The sequence below is a fragment of the Strix uralensis genome, chromosome 4, assembly GCF_047716275.1.
Source record: "Strix uralensis isolate ZFMK-TIS-50842 chromosome 4, bStrUra1, whole genome shotgun sequence".
Taxonomy (NCBI): Eukaryota; Metazoa; Chordata; class Aves; order Strigiformes; family Strigidae; genus Strix; species Strix uralensis.
The window spans coordinates 14,060,846-14,080,232 of NC_133975.1; the positions used below are offsets into that span (position 1 = coordinate 14,060,846).

Sequence of the window (19,387 nt, forward strand, 5' to 3'; positions counted from 1 at the left end):
GAGGACTTAAAACAGTGAAAGAATTATTGCAGTTGTGATGTTTTATATAAAATATCACTTTTTCACAATGAATATTGTACTATTCATTTCCATTGGCTATTCATTTTCTCTAGCTTTCTGTAAGCATGCATTTAATTGATTACATTGTATAAATTTTTTAAAATCTGCATTTTGAAATGCTGGTTTTCCCTGAGGAGAGTTTTTTTGATTAGTCATAGTATTGGAGCAAACTTTTGAAAAAATTGAGAATGATGGAGTTGGAAAAACAAATGGAAAGTGGCAATTTATACTTTTAAGAAGGATTTTGCAAAACAGATATTATAAATTAATCTTTTTTTTTCTTTTTTTTCTTTTTTTTTAAATTAGTATGAATGACAAAATGTGTTCCACATTTTTCTTTGGAATATTTCTTCCCTTTTGGTTCTTCATCTTATACATTGTATTGGGTTACTTTCTTCTTAATAGGTATTGCGTTCCTCTACTGTGAATCTTGTAAGATCTGTATGATTTAGACAATTAGCTTTTATACTTTTGCTAAAGCATTACTCTATTGGCAGTTACGCAGTGCTATGTGCAGTTCAGTTCTTGGAGGTTCTTATACAAAGGATGTTGAAAAGGTAGCTAATTTAATCAGAGAACAAAGGTTTACAAAGGAAACTTTTTTCTTGCTAAATAGTAAAATAATGGTCAGAGAAGACCTTGGCTACTGCTTACTGGCTTATTGGGGTTTTCCAACTGTTTTGCTAGTAACTAAGAAAAACTAACTTTTCAGAGGCATGTTGTGGAGACATTTTTTGGATTTGATGAAGAATCTCTTGATTCAGAAACATCATCTGTAACTTCATATAACACAGATAAAACAGACAGGACACCAGCAACACCAGAGGAAGATTTGGAAGATGTAAGTATAGATGATTTGTTCTTCAGTTCTATAAAAATTTAAATGGAGTATAAAGGTAAAAATTTTTTTCAACTATCCTGCCACAGGAACTGTGAAAGATTTGGCAGAGAATTGCTTTGTTTTCTTTCAAGTGCAGTAACACATCCACAGTCATTGCAATAGAATTATTAAGATAATATTCTGCCTGACAGATTTGGCAGATATTGGGCTGAGAAATGAAATTGTTTTTCTCAAGCCCCTTCTTATTAGTCAAAAGAAAATGAATAGGCATGTTGCTTTGCCAAAAGTCAAATTACTAGACAATACTTTGCTTTTCAACCCTATAATTTATTTGACTGTTTTGATACAACCAGGATTTTCTTCCTGTGCTTACAATACTGAGAGAGGCTTTTGCTATTCACTAAGGCTTAGATGATCATAGGTAGTAAATGCCCACTGACATGTTTTGTCTCAGCTCTGTGATAGACAGTACAGCTGGCCTACTTTAAAAGATTGTAGGACTGTCAAAGCATGAATCAGATGCTCTTTTTCATCTTTCGTTCCTGTTCACTAACTTGTGCCTAATACTCCTCAGTCACAGGAAGCTTCATATTTTTATAGGTTTAACATCTAAAAATATTGTAATCTCTTTTTCTTAGAGTTCAAGTTTCTGGAACAAAAATTAATTAAAGGGAAGGACATTTCTTGCCCTCAGCATTATAGGAAAGACCTTGAAAGTGTTGATGTCAGTTGCTCAAAATTCAAAGAAAATTCAGATATTAAAAATACTTCATGTTAAAAAGAATTTAAAAAAAAACATCTTATGGCTTCTGAAATATAACTTCTGTGTTAGTGTGCTTGTGCTGGTAAAATGCTTTACTGTGGCATAGTAGAGACAAAGGGTAAGGGAGTGATGGACTGCATGACAAATAGAACAGACCCCTTCTGAAGCCCCTGTGGCAGTGGAGTTGCTGAAGACAGTGGTACAGAGAACTGTTCCCTCTCATCTTTCTCCAGTCAGTTTCTTCCCATTTCTATACATTACTGACTTATACAGTAACTTACACTGTCCTGAGATTGTGCAGTCGAAACACTTACTGATCTCTGCATTTCTTCATCATCCTCAAATCATCCTTCCATTTCCACTTGCTTTGGTTTTTTAAACCTTTATTAAACGTTGAGACTCAATACAAGTTGTGTTGCTTGTTGCATTTGTGAGTCTGTCTATATATACAAACCCATCATCATTTATCTTTACATGCGCAAAACCACTTCTTTTTCCCTCTTCATTAAGAGCACACCTAAAGAAGAAGCTGAACTAAGGTTCTGCCAGCTAACAAGAGAGTATCAAGCTTTGCAAAGGGCATATGCATTGCTTCAAGAACAAGTTGGTGGAACCCTGGATGCAGAGAGAGAAGCAAGGGTAATTTTTTAACTGACATTTCTTTTAACTCTGAAATCATTGAAAAAGATGAAAAACTTGGAATAGCAGGAAATATCTTTGCAGGTCAGTGAAATGCAAAGCACAATGTTTTTGAGGATAAGAGGATATTATCAGTAAAGTGACAATTTAGATTCATCTGGTGCAATCTGAACAAAGCTATTATTATACTTCATTTTAGCATGCATAATAATTAAAGATTTCAGTAGTAAAACAGTGTTAATGAGAATGATATCCCAATTGAACCTGCAATTTGGATAGCATCATGGTGGATTTAAAATGGATCGGAGAGTAGGTTGTTATAAGTATTTAGGTACTTAAAAATCTGACCCAAATCTGACAAAGGAAGTTTTTCTTCAAGTGTTTTGTCGAATATATGAAATTATAATTTGTTTCTAAAAATCTCAGTTTGAGAATATTCTTCCACTAAGGTGTACATAGCTAATTGTTCCTATTAGGTCAGCATGTGCGATTGTTTACTCTCTCTGAAATAATGTTTTTTTATCCTCACAGCAATCTCTGTACTATAGGTATTTGAGGTTTGAGAGAGTATCTATTCTGTCTTCCTTTACCCTTCTGTCACCACTGTGTTTGACCATTTAGTGCAGAGATGGGGTCAGCAGAAGTCATGTTAACATCTTTCATTCTGTTTTTTTCCAAACTGGGGAGAAGAGAAATCACTTCATAATGAATTGGTGAGCTCTGACTCAGTCCCCAGATCTATTCACTGAACAGCAGTGACATCAAAAAAGAGCTGAGTTAACCTGAGGCAAAATTTCTTCTACTTTATCCCAGCTCTTTGCAGACAGGGGCATGTCTAGGAATGTAGTATATTTACAAGTCACCCTCTACTTGAATGACTATTGTGATCAATGACCAAAGAACATGTAACATTCAAATGAGAAAGCAGTAACCATAGGGCTGGAAACTTCATCATCTTCACCTCATGTCCTTCATTCTGCATGAAGTACAGCTTGAACCTGTAGATTGATGACTACTGAGAGATGGCTGATGTCATTGCAAGACCACTCTCAATTATGTTTGAAGGGTCATGGCAATTATGGGAGGTTCCTGTTGACTGTAAGAAAGCAACTGTCACTCTTGTCTTCAAGAAGGGTGAGGAGGATCTGGGGAACTGAAGTCTGGTCATTCTCACCTTGGTCCCTAGGAAAGAGATGGAGCGAATAATCATGGAAACCGTTTCCAAATGTCTGAAAGACAAGAAGGTGACTGGGACTGATCAGCATGGATTTATGAAAGGGAAATCATGCTTAATCAGCTTGAGAGCCTTCTATGATGAGATGACTAGCTTGGCAGATGAATTGAGAACAGTGGATGTTGTTGTATCTTGACTTTAGTAAGTCTTTTGACACTCCTCCCCATAAGATGTTCATAGACAAACTGATGAAGCACAGACTAGATAAGTGGACAGTAAGGTGAACTCAGAATTGTCTGAAATAGCTTAAAGGGTTGTGATCAGTAACAGAAAGTTCAGCTGGAGGTGTGTCAGCAGTGTTGTACTGCAGGGCTTGTTACTGGGTCCAGTACTATTTAACCTCTTCCTTAATGACCTGGATGACTGAACAGAGTACACCTGCAGCATGTTTGCAGATAACACAAAACTGAGAGGGCTGGTTGATGAGATGGTTGTGCTGCTATTCAGAGGGAACATTTGACTGCCTGAAAAAGATGCGTAAATTCAACAAGAGAAGGAAAAGTTCTGAATGTGGGGAAGAACTACATGCATCAGTACAGACCTGGGGCTGGCTTGCTGGCAAGCAGTTTTGCACAAAATTATGTGGCGAGTCCTGGTGGACAGCAAGTTGAATGTGAGCCAGCAGTGTGCCCTTGCAGCCAACAGCCTTACCAGTGATCACCAATGGAGGTGAACCTTCCTCTCTACTCAGCGTTGATGAGGCCTCATCTGGAGTGAGGTCTTTGGATCCATCTGAGGTTCCCCAGTACAAGAAAAACATGGTCATATGGGACAGAGTCCAGCAAAGGGCCACGAAGATGATTAAGGGCTTGGAGAACCTGATACACAAGAAGAGGCTGAGAGAGCTGGGACTGTTCAGCCTGGATAATAGAAGGCTCAGGGGTATCCTATCAAATTATGTAAAGAACTGATGGAGGGAGTAAAAAAGATGGAATCAGACACTTCTCAGTGAGATCCAGTGAAAGCACAAGAGCACAAATTTAAATACAGAAATACCATTTAAACATAAGAAAAACCCTTCTTCCTCTGAGGGCAGTCAAATATTGGAACAGGTTTCCCAAAGAGACTGTGGAGTCTTCATCCCTGGAGATATTCAGAACCCCACTGGACAAGGTCTTGAGCAACTTGCTCTAGGTGCCCCCCTGCTTTGAGCACAGGAGTTGGACAGGTGATCCCTTCCAACCTCAATAAGACTCTGATTCTAAAAAAGTGTTTGAGCATTAAAAAGAAACCCTAACCTACTTCTCCCCCCCCCCTCAAAAAAAACCCAACCCTGAACCCCCAAAATGGAGAAATGTGTTAAATATTGTGAATTATTACATACTACTGCCTTGCTACAGTGGCCTTCATTGTATTGTGCCACTGCAACGTGTCGCTAATAATGCAGAAAGACAAAGATTTGAATGTGGTTTAAAAATTACTGGTGGGGATGGACTTGATTTATCCCAAAGGTAGAAGCTGCCACTAGCTTAATGTTTCTACTGCTTAGAACAATTAGTAAAATATTCACAAATTATATATTGCTAGATTGCGGATGGTTATTAGGCATACATGTGCACTATTTCATCCATGTCATTTTCTCTGGCAAGCATCTTAAAATCCACTTACTGAATATTCTGAAGTATAGAAACAGTATGCTTGTGGGAGCAGAATTTCTGTGTGTTAATAAGCAAAGTTTTCCAGATAAAATTTACAGAAGAATGTAGACTGTTTGACATTATCTGGCGTTATTTACAACTAATAATGTTAGTCTATTATCCCCAGAGCCAGTATTTAGAAGATTCAGGGTTTACTTTAAAATGTGTCATATTTTGTTGGTTTTTGTTTTTTTTTTTTTTCAAGGTTCTTTGAAGTGGCTCTCAACCAACCTTAACTTTTTCTTTTCCCTGTGAAAAAAAAAAACTTTTCCAGTTCTTACAATAGTAGAATTACTGCTTTATGGCTTTATTTGTTATAGTCCTCAGCATCTTATAAAATCCTAGTCACATTTGACACTCTCTTTTTAAGTAGGACACTTAACCAAGAAAAGCAACAAGGACTTTAGAGATCACTTCTCAAGATAGAATTGGGGCAGGGGGCATAATTACATCTATTATTAAAGTAAGATTTCAGAGGCACTCATGTCTTTGACAGTTAGGAAAGACCGTTATATATTACCTTTGCCTTCATGGGAAGGGAGACCTTGGCATGAATATTGTTGTAATAGGTTTTCTAAATTTTCTTTTGCAGGCATTTGCAAACTGTCCCTTTAGTACACTTTGGAATGGTTGCTCTTTCTTTTTAATGGCATTTTGGTCTCTTTTGTCACATCGATGCAAATCCGTCTTTTGAGTGAGTCAGAAAGTAGCTTTTTGCATGATTGGTTTTGTAGGACCCCATGTTCTGGTGGGATGAACATATCCTGTTATTTTTAGATGAGGCTAAAGGTAAATACCAAGGACCCAAAGATGCAAAGGTGCAGAAGGAAATCCCTGTGGGAATTTTTGAACTGATTGGGTGAAAGAGTACCTGAAGTAGCGTGGGAAAAGTAATTGCAGTAGCTCAAGGAGCCTCGGTGACTGAAGGTTCTCCAGACATATGCTTTGGTTTATATCTTTTTTGTTTAGTACCTTGTATTATCCAGTCCCTTTTAGGGCATCACTGGACTCAGCGGAAAATACTTACTGTAGTGTAATAATGTAATAATCATGTAGAATAAGGAAAGCAGTGTATGCTGTTTATGGGATGGATAAATTATTTTGGGTCAATATATTTTATTTACCCGTAGGCCTTTTTCAGTGCTTATTGCAATTCTCTTTCTCTCTTGCCCTTCTTTCCCCAATTGCCTTGAATTACTAAAGCATATGAATAGCTTCTTAGAGCTTTTTCAGTTCCTAACGTTTTTATTCCCCACTGGGAAAAGCTTTGTCACTGAATATGCGATAAAATCTTTGTAGGCTATGAAGGAAAAATGCTGTTAAACTGATGGCTTTAAATATTTTGTAACATAAACACAAAAGCAGTTATTTTAATGAAAAATATTAAAAGCTGAATGGACAGTCCATAAGTGGGTAGAAAATATCTTTACTTTGATTCTGTGTGTAATTAAATCTACGAGTCTATCTGGATGTGCATGCGTATACACACAATTTTTAATACTTTTTTCCCCCCAGACTCGTGAACAACTGCAAGCTGATCTTCTCAGGTGTCAGGCAAAAATTGAGGACCTGGAGAAAGCTCTAATCGAGAAAGGACAGGTAAAAGGCTCTCTTAATGTCCTTTACCACATCATTTTCTCCCTTGCATGCAGTGGTGCCCTTGCCATCTTCATTGCTTGCTGGTGTGTTAGTTTGACTGATGCAGCTTAATTGCTACTGCAGCAGTAGATTATTTAAATAAAGGGAAGTATTATATAGGCTAAGAAAATGCCATTAAAGATTAATTTTATAACACATAATACACTAAAGCATAATATAGAAATAACCACGTGTACATGCATTGTAAATTCTGTTTCCATTGTCATTTGGTGCAGGCTTTTCTTCTGTTTTCCATTTTGTTTATGTTTGCTATAAATTCCAATAAAATACATATTCTATATTTGTACTGGAGAATATTTTTGGTGTGTTGCATAGAAAAATTAAAAAACCAAATCACTTCCACACATGCTTCAGCTAGAGAAATGAACCACTTAGTGTGTCTGGTTACTGGGAGGTGCTTGGAGTGTTACTCTCCTGGGTGGAGGACCCAACTGCTTTCAAATTCTCATACCATCACCCAGACTACAATTAGGCCTTATGCTTCAGTATATCTTGTAAGTACTTGAAGATGTGGCTACTGATGCATATTTAGTAATGTCTAGGATCTTGAGGAAGGCTGATTAAGAGTTATGAGAGCGCATTTTAAACATGTTCAGTTGCGTAACTTCTAGAATGCACTGAGAAAATCGAGATGTTATTTTATGCTTTATTGTTTGAAATATAACAATTTTAAGATTGCAGGTACCATATGGTAATAAAATAAGATAGAGCTGTCCATTGATATAGATTTCAAAGACTAATGATCCTGTAGCATTAAATAAAAACAACCTACGAATAATGCCAGGTTCATGATATCACTATTTTTATGGTGTATTCTTTGTAAGAAAACTTTCTGTAAAATTCTGTATAAATACGAAGGTTTTGGGACCACATTCAAATTAAGGATAATAATAATTGCAATTTGCTTAGTAAATTTGCTTAGTAAATAAAATATTAATAAAAATAGAGAATATGTTATCAATCTAAAAATGATGTCTCACTGAACTTTTGAAAGAATAAATGGAACTGAAGACCTCTCAAGGATCTACTGCTGACATTTTAGTGTGTTGGTGATAAAGGTGGTGTGAGCAAATTGCTGTATAATTGAAAACATTAACAAAATAGTTGACTATGACACTGTGAAATGTAAGTACTGTGTATGTAAATAAGATAAGAAAAGATGGATAGACATGTAAAAAATTACTTCTGTGACTTTTGCTTCCAGAATGATATGTCAAAAAAGGTATGCCTGGAAATCAGAATTTAATTAGTTATTACTTTGAGATTCATAACCACATTTTCAACCTTGTATCTCTTAGTAATCCTAAGGCCAACAGGGATGTACCCAGGAGCAATATGATATTGTCTCTAGTGGGCTAGTTTGTACGCTGAGCATTAGATTTCCACAGAAGTGGTCACAGTGTCTTCCTGGGAGCTCTAGCACCTGCTTAGTTCTCCTGACCTGTTAGTATTTACATTCAACAAAATAAACGGTTGTGATGATAAACTGACTTCTTTGTGCACTATGTGATTTTTTTTTTTTTATTACTATGTCATTTAGATTGTCACAGTAGTGATGATGATTTAATAACACTTGAGAAATGTTAATTTGGGGAAACAGTCCCTAAAGTGCTTTTGAAAAGTAAACAATGAATCAAAAGATCCTAGTGTATTATCCCAGGAATTTTTAGTCTTACTTTACAGCTTTAGGAAGCAGAAGCAACAAACCCCTTCACAACTTTCCTAAAGTCAAATTCCATGCAGAAGATTAGAATCTTATTGTTAAAAAAAATGATTTGAAGCTTGGCTTATAACAATTTATGTGTAATTGCAAAGTAAGTGTGTCATGTCCCATGACAAAGTGTCAATGGCTCTTGTTAATCTCTCATCAGCCCAATCTGTCAGAATTCCCCTAGATGTAAAATAATCCATTTCTGCAAGGTACATTGAGGTTCATGTCTAAGAAACTTTATATTAAGGGAATAAATTCTTATAAAATGCTAATAGTGGTAAATAATATATTCTTGTTAATAGTGGTAAATAATAAATATCAAAATATTGGAGTATGTAATGCTCCAGATGGATAATTTTTTTTTGAATGTTCAGCTTTCTCAGTGACCTGGTGTGTATACAAATACAATTCCACTGGAGTTAAGGTTTTCTCAGGAAGTCAAGTTGAACTTAATCAAGAAAGACAGAAAATTTAATAATTAATAGGGTAAATTAATCTATTTGTTCTACTTGTATGAATTGAAGTAGTTGAACCTGCGGATCTGATGTAACAGTCAAACCTCCCTTTTACCATATGCATGCATTGGGATATCCACCCCAAGTCTGTGAGTGAACTCTGTTCCTTCCTTGACCTTGGTAAAATGCTAGTTAAATGTTAAACTAGACATTGGATTTTATTTTCAACATTTCTTTCCTTTGTTTAAAAAATTATTGACAAATGAGTACAAATAGTACTCATTTTAGTGTATTATTCTTAGTGTGATACAACATCATAACTCCGAAGAGCTTGTTTACTGCATGGAAGTTAAAATGCACTTGCACGTTCTTGTATATGAGTGGGAAAAGGAGAAAGAACAGTAGAATATGAAACTGTAGTGGACAGTCATAGGAAAGCTAACTTTAAACTTTTTTAAAAAATGCTAATTGGAGTCAATATTATATCATAATGTTTTAGATTTTTTTGTTTGACATTTAAGGCTGGTTAATTGTCTAGGAAATCCAGATTTCATTAATTTCTTGTGCAGCATCAATGTGCAAGTACCCTGCTGACAAAGAAAGTATCAGCCTTAATACTTTAATAAAAGACATTTAGATTTCAAATAAATTGTCCTTTTTACCTAAAAAATAATTTGATCTAGAGTTAGTATGACATAGTAAGTGTTGGATATTGTTTTATTAAACTTTATTAGAGCAGTATGAGCTAGGTTATATAAATACTTTTCTCTACAGGGAGAACAGAGAAAATCTGGCTGTTATAACCCATTAAATCTGAATGCCCAGCTGTGGCTGGCAGTTTTTTGTAGCTTGGGTCTTTAAAGGGATATTTGAGGTCTTTTGAAGCCATGGAAAAACCTAAAAGGAAAGATCAGCTTTGGAACAAATGATTGAATGGAAATAGAGTTTTCAAATGGAGTATAGAACATATATCACCTCCCTTCCTCTATAGCCTTGAATTCCTTATCACAAACACTATCACACTTTTAGCAGAGGGCAGTTAACTGCATAACGCTGAAACTTATTTTCAGTCATTTGGGGTAATTAAATGTTTTTTCTTCCCTTTCTCAATTGGGATTTGCATTACACCACTCAAAATGGGATGGTTCTGCAAGAAAGTTCCCAACTCTTTACAATGGAGAGAAATAGTTTTGAGTTAAGCTGAGTAAATAAATGGTTTTAAAATGACATAAGATATCATATAACTGCATTCACCCACAACTAAAGATTTTAAAATATATGCTCAGTTGGAACATACTAGAAAACAAGTCACAGCTTTAGGAAAAGAAAGGAACTTTTATTTTCTCTGTAGTTTAAAATGCTATTTATCCTTGAAATATTTATGATAGCTTTGTTTTTTGATCTGTAACCATTTTTATACTTGAATGTACAATGATGTCTGAAATTTTCTAATTACTGTGGTCATTCGTTTGTCTTGTTTAACTATATATATATATAATTTTAATATTTTGAATCCTCTTCTTCCTCATAGGATTCAAAATGGGTAGAAGAAAAGCAGCTGTTAATCAGAACAAACCAGGAGTTGCTAGAGAAGGTATGTGTTCAGAATCTGGGAATATTTTCATGATTGCTGCCCTTTATCATAAAAGGAATAGTAAAAGGAAATGAATGTACTAAGTACTGGAACATCAACATGAAAATGTCTTACTTTATTTCTCTCCAGAAACAGAAATTCAGACAGAAGTCTCTGATTAATGTACCAATATGCTTTTGTATTCTTTGGGAATGGAAGCTTCTCCTTATTGTGGAATTACATGTATAGCCAACAGTAGAACCCAAGCTGGCTGATGTTTCTAGTGTCCAACAAAATACAATCTAAAATATTAAGTGCAATGTGGAATCTTGTGTTTTGCGAGTTGCACAAAGATTATTATTGTCGTGATCACTAATGATATTGCCTGCTCCCTTCAGTCTTCCATTTTTTTACAATTTTTCCACACATTAAGTAATACTGATTGATTTAAGACTATTGTATCATTTACTGTCTGAGATATTCAGAGCTGGGCATCCTCATTGTTCTTCATTGATATTGGGGAAAAGTTAGCTAGTACTCAGGAAGTAAAAGAATTATTTTTGTTAGTTAGTAGCTCAATATTAATAGAATAAAAATAAGATAACCAAAGAAAAATTTGTGACTAAAAGTAGCCACAGCTGGACTTAATTTATTCAGGCATTTACATGGGTATTATAAGCATTATAGTACATTATGCCAGATGTTACACTTCTATGTAGTTTCATTAAAAAAAAAATCACCCAATTAAGATAGACAGTAGACCAAAGCTATTAGTTGGCATAATGAATAGTCAGTTTTGAATTTCTATTTTGTCATTGTTAGCGCCACGAAGCGCAAATCTGGACAACTAAAAAGTAGTCATTAAAACTCCTCCATTATTGTCTTTCATATACTGTAAAGGCAAGATGTCTAGTTATGCAAAGACATTGAGAACAGTCTACCCAAAAGTTAATGTAATCCAGTTTCTTTCACTTGATTTTAAAAGAAAGCTTGTATTGCTTAACTTATATATAATATTCATATCACTTTTAATACTACTTCCAGATTACTATTCTAAGAGAACTTTGACCATTTTCTGTTGGTAGTTCTCACAAATACTTTCTGATGTGATGTTCCCTCTTTATCTCCAAGACATGGCCCAACATCTAATGAGAAACTGAAATAATAAACAGTTTTGTCTAAACCCCTGGACTGTAACTCTGTGCAGTATCTTTTCCATTGCTTACGGGGTGTTATGATGTGTTTGTCTCATAGATTTACAGAATGGAACAAGAAGAGCATCAGCTGAAGAATGAGATGCAGGATGCAAAAGACCAGAATGAGCTGTTAGAATTCAGAGTGCTAGAGCTTGAAGTAAGAGATTCTCTCTGTTGCAAACTCTCAAATGGAGCAGAAATTATGTTTGAACCCAAGCTGAAATTCCTGTAAAGATTACTGATGTCTGGTGCATGTTTAAGGGAAATCACTTAGGTATCTATTTTTTAAATGTTGTATCTTGGGATAATGAAATTGATGCCACTGCCTTAATGTGTTTTGGAGAGAGTGCTCACTAATGTTTATGAAGATGTAATATAGCTAATATATATTGCATATAGTTTGTTTTTCATCTAATAAAATATTTTGTTTTGCAATATTTTTGCCTTTTTTATTTGTTTCATTTCCATAACTGCTCCTTTCCTGCATGTAAAATCACTTGGTATGTATCCTATAGCCTTGGTTGGCATTGTTTAAATTAACACACCTTCTCACATCTTGCATGCAGTGATCTGACTAAAGATCTGACACATCCATCACATCGATGTTTAATTGTTTTAAATTACATTAAGATTGACAACATTAATATGAAGTAAAATTATCTTAAAAGAACACATTTTGATAGCAGCTTTGAAAGAATTTCTCTTACCTGAAGTCCATTTTCTGATGGTATAAAATGGTCATGGACTGGAAATAATCGACCTCAGTCAATGAAAAAAGGAAAAAATACCCTCTGAGAATGTCAAAGTGGTGAAGCACAAGTACAACTTCTGTATGTAAAAGTAGTATGTTGCCCATGGTGAACAAATTCTATACTTTGCATAGATGAAACAATAGCAAAATTACTTGTTAATAACAATTTGAACATGTAGCCTGTGATTACAGTAGAAAACAATAGTTCTCATCACCTTGTAAATGTGGCCCATGTCGAATTTAGTAACACTAAACTAGTTGTGCGTGATGTACAGTTGCCACACAGTTATATTGCCTGATAACACATTGTTCAGTTTCAAAGATCATCAGCATTCTTAACACCATTTAGAATGAACTCTCCAAGAAACCTGTCATTGTCACTCCTCCATAATTTTCATCACGCAGCACGTTTCACCAAACATCTTGGCATGTGTAACTTCTCTGATAAAGATTAAAATGTCATGTCTTCCTGTTATGTGGATGTTCTGCTTCTTGTCTTTGACATTTCTTAATCATTTTTTAATCCTTTATCAATCATATATTTTGATGTCATAGCCCATTATATTCAAAATTATGAAATTAGGTTATTAGAATTTCAGTAGATATTTGGGAAAATAAACATGCTTTCTAATACATACCTTTATTACGTAACAGTAAAGTAAAATACTGAACAATTTAGCATTTGAATTGGCAGTTGCACTAGAAACTGCTTCCTAAAGTGTAAGTGTTCTTAGAAGTAAAACAATCCAAAAAATTTTCTTAGAAAAAGAAAAAAAGTGCTTCAATACATTCTTCATGAATGTATTTTTCACATTGGAAGAATCACATGAAAAGTAGCTCAGTGTAATGTGTCAAGTTTTGCCATGTGCCAAATCTTTAAGGACTTGTTTCACAGAATAACAATGGAAGTATTTTTGTGTGATTTTTGCCTTGGTAGGCAAGCATGTAGACACAAATGTGACTGACAGTGTGAATGCTTTAGTGAAATCATGAATGCTTCTGGTAATCAGAACAGTATTTTCTGAGAGCAATTAAATTATTTCAGATGAAAATTAGGCTAGGATAGAAAAAAACTCCATTTGTTTATCATTTGATGCAAGCAAATTCAGGTGAGTTTAATGCAAGAGCAACGGATTAATTTTTTAAAAATGTAAAATGGTAACTGAATTTAGACAAGAATTAAGCCTCTGGTTTTGGGTTACAACAGCTAGGTCTTTTAAGCACATTCCAAAATTAGACTGTTAATGCAAATATTATTTAAAATAGAGCTTATGAGGGGGAAAGATGTATAGAGTACAGAGATTTTTCTCTCTACATTTTAATATCAAATTAGGTTTAAGGTAGTTAATGAAAAAAACTTGCCATGCTTTTTAACTTGCATAAGTGAATGGATGCAGCCCGCTTGCCTTATCAATTAAAGCACCTCATTTTGTAATTTAGAAAATGGAGCAATGCATGGATGGTCATAGGAACTATATGCTCTCTTTCACTGTACTGTCAGAAACTAAAGTTCTTGTTGCCAATGCCTCATCTTGTAATATGAGAGGAAATCTGATTTTCCTCACTCGTGTTCCCATGGCCATAGAGAATTCAGAGTAAGACCCAGTGTCTTGGTTGCCCAGAGCCTTTAATGCAGTCATTTTCACAAGCACATTAAAATTTAATTTAAGTAAAATTGCTTATTTATTGTTTTACTGTATTTCTGCCTTCTGAAGAAATAATAGGTTGGTATTTTGAAGAAACATATGAAAGTGAAGTAGATGGGCTGGATAAGTTTTTAGAAATAGTATAGTTTTAGATAAATGGGAATTCATAATTTTTCGTTTTGGCACAAAGAACATCATATGTGCTGTCTTTCAACATCTTCCAACATCCTGGGTCGTGCAGTGAACAGGACTGAGGATTTACATGCTCTAGTAGAAAGGTTAATGGTAGAATAAACAGGAAGCAGATAGCTTTAATTTCATTGAGAAGGTCTTCAGTGATAATACTATTTCATGATGGAGCTTAAATTTTTTTAATGCAGTTTCTTTGTTCTTTGTTCCATGAGAGAAAGCAATAGTTAAATAAGGTTATAACAAACATAAAAATACTACACTTTTTTAGAGGTCCAGTCAGTTATTTGACTGGTGTGCAAGGGTTTCTGCATCTGAGGAGTGTCAGTTAACTTTGCAGAAACTGTGTGTGCATGGAATCACTTGGAAGCTAACAGCATTTTTGTGCTTAGCTAAAGCCCAAATCCTTCAAATATGGTGAAAGTAAGAGGAAATACCATACATTTGAATGTGAATAGGAATCTGCCTTTTAAATGTACAAGTATGTTTTGTAAAGGTGGGAAATAAATGTTTACATATAATCACACGTGTTGTTTTTAAACAAAATCTTTCCTCAGGAGAGAGAGCGAAGGTCGCCAGCATTTAATCTTCATATAACCACCTTCCCTGAAAACAATGGAAGTGCACTTCAGCTGTTCTGTCATCAGGAAGGAATAAAGGTATATGTAGAGCATTAGTAACAGTTGGATGTCCAGGAAGTTTTTTGGAATGACCAACCCAATATCCAAACAAATGGTTTACCATCTTGCTGTGGGGAAGAAAATCTGAAAAAATAAATATAGTAAGAAAAGATATTTTTAACTGGGGAAAGGGTTTTATAAGAATATGATCTGGTAGTCTGTCAGGAGTTCATCAATGAAAATGAAGGCTAGTCAATCAAGATAATTTACATTTAGTCTAAGGTACTGCTGTAAAAACACTGAAGAGAAGAATGTGGATGTTGATGTGATTCATTGTCAGTCTTGCTACAGTACTTTGTTCTTGATATTAAATGTTTTCATCTAAGGTCAAAATTATGACATTCACCTATTATTTTGTACCCAATCTAGTGAAGCACCTATGCATTTTGTTTGTTGAATAAATATGCTTAAGTTATTTGCCTAGGCCAGAGCCTTGAAGCGTGAGGTGTCTGATCCAAAACTCATTCAAATAGGTGAGGCTCTGTCTATCATTTTAGATCAAGCACAAGATAAACATTGAGATCTCACTTGGTTACCTTCTGCTATGAGGAAGCAAGAATTACTCTTTTCACTTCTGTTCTCGCTTGAATAGGCTATCTCTACAAATTGATTTGCAAGCTGGTTCACTTAAAACTGAATTCAGACTTGCTTTGTTAGTAATGTTGCACAACAGGCCAGGGTAACTTTTCTATGAGTAACTGAAGTGAAATATCGCTGTGTGTTGTACTCCATGGCACTCGCTAGTAATTTATACTTGTATTTGTAATTTTGTTTACAAGTCCTCTTATAGAATGCTTGTTTCAGTGCCTTAATAAGCACAATACTATCTGTAGTGGAAATAAACTGAAATTGTAGACTGCATATTGTTAGGGAGCTGAGCAGTCTAAAAGAAACAAAAGTTAAAACCTGATTCTTACCTACAGGTTTGGTTGGGTAGTCATTTCCCAAACCACACCAAGAATCATCAGGTAGCATATTACCTTTCAAATAGAGCCTCCATGGGATGCCAGACCTGCTTATCTGTTATTCTAATTTGTATGTTGGCTGTAACAGGTACAGTTTACCAGGATCTAGAATTCCTGGTTTTTTCATTGTCTTTTTTTTCAATCTGCCTTTCAGTTCACTTACCTGGAAGCAGGGGCAGTCACCTCATATGGGTATACTGAAATTGTTGAATTTTTATCCATTTTCAGTGTCTTTCAAAATTGTTAGCCATCAGTAGCAAATTAGATTCTAGAATGATGCAAAATCTGATTTGGTTTCTAAATCTTCCTATATGCTTCATCATGGAAATTAATTAGAATAAGTATTTCTGGCTCAACAGGTGCAAGAACCTGCATGTCTTACTGAATTCCATTCTTCGCTAGTGTAACTGAAGTTTCCATTGAACATTGTCAATGCTGATCATAATCAATAGTTTTGTTTTTAACACCGATCCAAATACAAGTGTGTGTTAAACTCCACACCCTTCTAAAATTACTGATGTGCACTGTTTAATAGCTAATGTAACATTTGGAGACACTGCTGAAGTATTTGGGGAGACAAGGAAGAGAGGGAGGGGACTTCTTCAGATAGACCAACTTGAACACAACACATTATTTCTTTTTTAGAGCCAGTATGGACTAATTTGTGGATTCTCTCCCACATCTGTGTCTGGTCGTCAGGAAATATTTAGTTTTTTATTAAGCCTTCCTCACTGGAGTATGTTGGGCACAGAATAATGAGCAAATATATTTTGGTGTAGTTATATAGTTTACAAGCATAACTAATTTAGCTTTAAAAAATTTTGACTATCAACATAATGCAGTTGCACAACACATAGATGCAAACCAGCATGTTACTTACTGTAAGTAAGGAAACTAGTGAGCCAAAACAGCCCTGTGAAATGTTGGCGTCTTCTAAGAAGTGATAAATATGAGTAGAAGTTGAGAGTGCCAGCATTTAACAAGGCTGTCTTGTGTTATGCATGCGTATTGAGCATTTTGGACTAACATGAACTGGTCTTTGCCCATGCTCTCAAGCCTTCCTACCTTCATACAGCACAGCTGTGTACAAGCTGTCAATGGGAATGATCCCTGGTCCATGTTAACTTGTGGACCATACTTTGGATAGTTCAGGAGAATGTGATTAGCACAGATTAAACAATACCATGAACCTTTCCAACAAAATTTTAAAGTACAAAATAGAGTTCTGGGGCCTAGGAATGTACCCTGGCACTGTAAAATACAGACCATGTGAATTTATTCCTCTCTTTTTTTGTATCAAAGGAGTGTTTTTCTTGATTTCAGTCACTGGGCCTTAAAAAGGATGGCTTATTCACTGCTGACTGGCAGAGAAATGTGGCTTTTTACTCACAAAAGTTATGAGCTGATAGTGTTTAGAGGGGTGTGTTCAGCCCATCGTGCATATTCCCTTCTGCACTGTAAGGCTGATTGAAACTCCACACTTCTGTTTAACAAAGAAAATAAAAAATAAACCATCCAACAAACCTTCTTAGCAACTATTTTGTTTATGCTCTCTGTCCTTTTAACTTCTGTAGCTTGATGTGCTTGATGATCCCCTCCAAACAAACAGAAGAAAACAGTCCTTTAAGCCTGTTTATCAGTTTTGATCTTTCATCTGCATACATCAGCAGAATGATAAATGTGAATGGTACAGTAACATTCTGCCCTCATACACAGATATCCCAGTCTCTTGCTATAATCAAGAGTGATATTTGATTTTGTCTCCGAAAGTATCAATAACGCTTTTGTAATTGTGATGCAAAACTAATGTTTCACGTATTTACATTTCAAGTCTTTTTGCATGCAAAAGTGGATAAAGGGTACATAAAATGTAACATACAAAAAATGTTTCTCACCTACTTTATAAAAAATAAGTGTTGAACATCTTTTTCAGGATGTGAATATATCTGAACTTATGAAGAAGCTAGATATTCTTGGAGATAATGGGGTAACAAATTTTTAATTTCAAATATACCTCTAATTTTATGGTTAATTTAAAACAGGCTTTTTTGGTTTCCCACAGCAGAAAATAACATTCAAAAGTATGCACAGGGTGATTTTTATATGCCTATATTTGTATGAACAGTATGAATGGTTAGGTACTACTTTTACAAACTTAAAAGAAAGTCTTTCAGTTAAACTGATGCTAGCAAACAATGTATTTTCCAAGATAGAATTTGATCTTGTCTGAATGGCATGGAAAAATGGCACTGTAGTAGGCAGAGGGAAAAGATATAAAACAGGCTAGGGGAAAAAAATAAGGAAGTCAAGGCCAGACCAAGTTATTCCTGAATTTTTCCTCTTGAGTAGCACCTGCTACTGTGAAGGATGCCTCTGCCAGGAATAGATTTTCTGGGAGAAAGGCTAAGGATAACTGGTTCCCTTTCTTGCCCTGTATTGCCAAATACAGTATAAAATCTTGGTCATGCAGTTGGGGCACAAACATCCATGGAGCTGGATCCAGTTTACAGGTAGCTTTAAGAGTTTGAGGTCTTTATAATACTAATTTTAAGCTCTAGATTTGCTTTTTTTGTTGAAATTTTTGTGGAGGTTTCTATGGTACTTGCTGTTTATTTGCATTGTTTTCATTAATGGGAAGTCTAGCTCTGAAGTGCATGAGAAGCACATTCGCTTGTTGCAGGGCTATAGTCCAGTGAACAGGCATTTTTCTGCCTAGAAAAAAAAAAAAGAAATTTCAAAATCACTGAGAGAAACCACTTAATTTGCATTGAATAATGAACTGTTGCAAAAGTGTTGTGTTGAGTGGTGTACTGAAATAACATGGAGACTAAGTACCCTTGGTTTAGATTTTAATACTTTCAATCATGGGATCCTGTCTGGTCATGTGTATAAAATCCTAAATGTTATAGCAGATTTATTCTTTAAAGTACAGTTAAAATGTATTGCTTGTGTTAAAGGATGGATTTCCAATCCAATTTAAAATGCATCTTTTTGTATTTTAGAATTTGAGAAATGAAGAACAAGTTGCAATAATCCAAGCTGGGACTGTGCTTTCCCTCTGTGAAAAGGTAGAATTCAGTAAAGATTTTTCTCTGCCTAAAGACTGACCATGTCTTCTAAGATATCACATAACATTGCAGGGAAGCATGGCTTTTTGTTTCAGTTCATCTGGATTGGAGCATGTATTCATCCTTATATGACTGTTGTGATATCTTGAGGTAAAATCAAACTTGCAAAATAAACCCAATTTAAAAATAAAAACACGTTTTGGAGATATTCCCTTAGAATAAAGTACTAAAAAAGCCACTTAACAGAAGAGACTTCATTCTCAGAAGTGCCCATGTGCCCAGCTCTCTGGCAATAGGGTTCTGTGAAGTCCTCTAAGTCA

The 19,387-nt window shown here is 35.1% G+C and overlaps 1 protein-coding gene across 16 annotated transcripts in view; it reads left to right on the plus strand.

Annotated features, from left to right (window-relative positions):
* The window catches only part of JAKMIP1 (janus kinase and microtubule interacting protein 1), a 247,157-nt gene that overhangs the window by 114,331 nt on the left and 113,439 nt on the right, over nucleotides 1–19,387 (plus strand). For 11 of the 16 annotated variants that reach the window (XM_074865729.1, XM_074865734.1, XM_074865727.1 and 8 more), the window contains 8 exons: nucleotides 773–901; nucleotides 2,175–2,303; nucleotides 6,690–6,773; nucleotides 10,531–10,593; nucleotides 11,827–11,925; nucleotides 14,912–15,013; nucleotides 17,933–17,986; nucleotides 19,002–19,067. In XM_074865729.1, the coding sequence (XP_074721830.1) occupies nucleotides 773–901; nucleotides 2,175–2,303; nucleotides 6,690–6,773; nucleotides 10,531–10,593; nucleotides 11,827–11,925; nucleotides 14,912–15,013; nucleotides 17,933–17,986; nucleotides 19,002–19,067 (726 nt within the window). Of the gene's footprint in view, nucleotides 1–772; nucleotides 902–2,174; nucleotides 2,304–6,689; nucleotides 6,774–10,530; nucleotides 10,594–11,826; nucleotides 12,043–14,911; nucleotides 15,014–17,932; nucleotides 17,987–19,001; nucleotides 19,068–19,387 lie in introns of those variants that run through there. The other 5 variants (XM_074865740.1, XM_074865737.1, XM_074865741.1 and 2 more) reach the window with 5 other exon arrangements.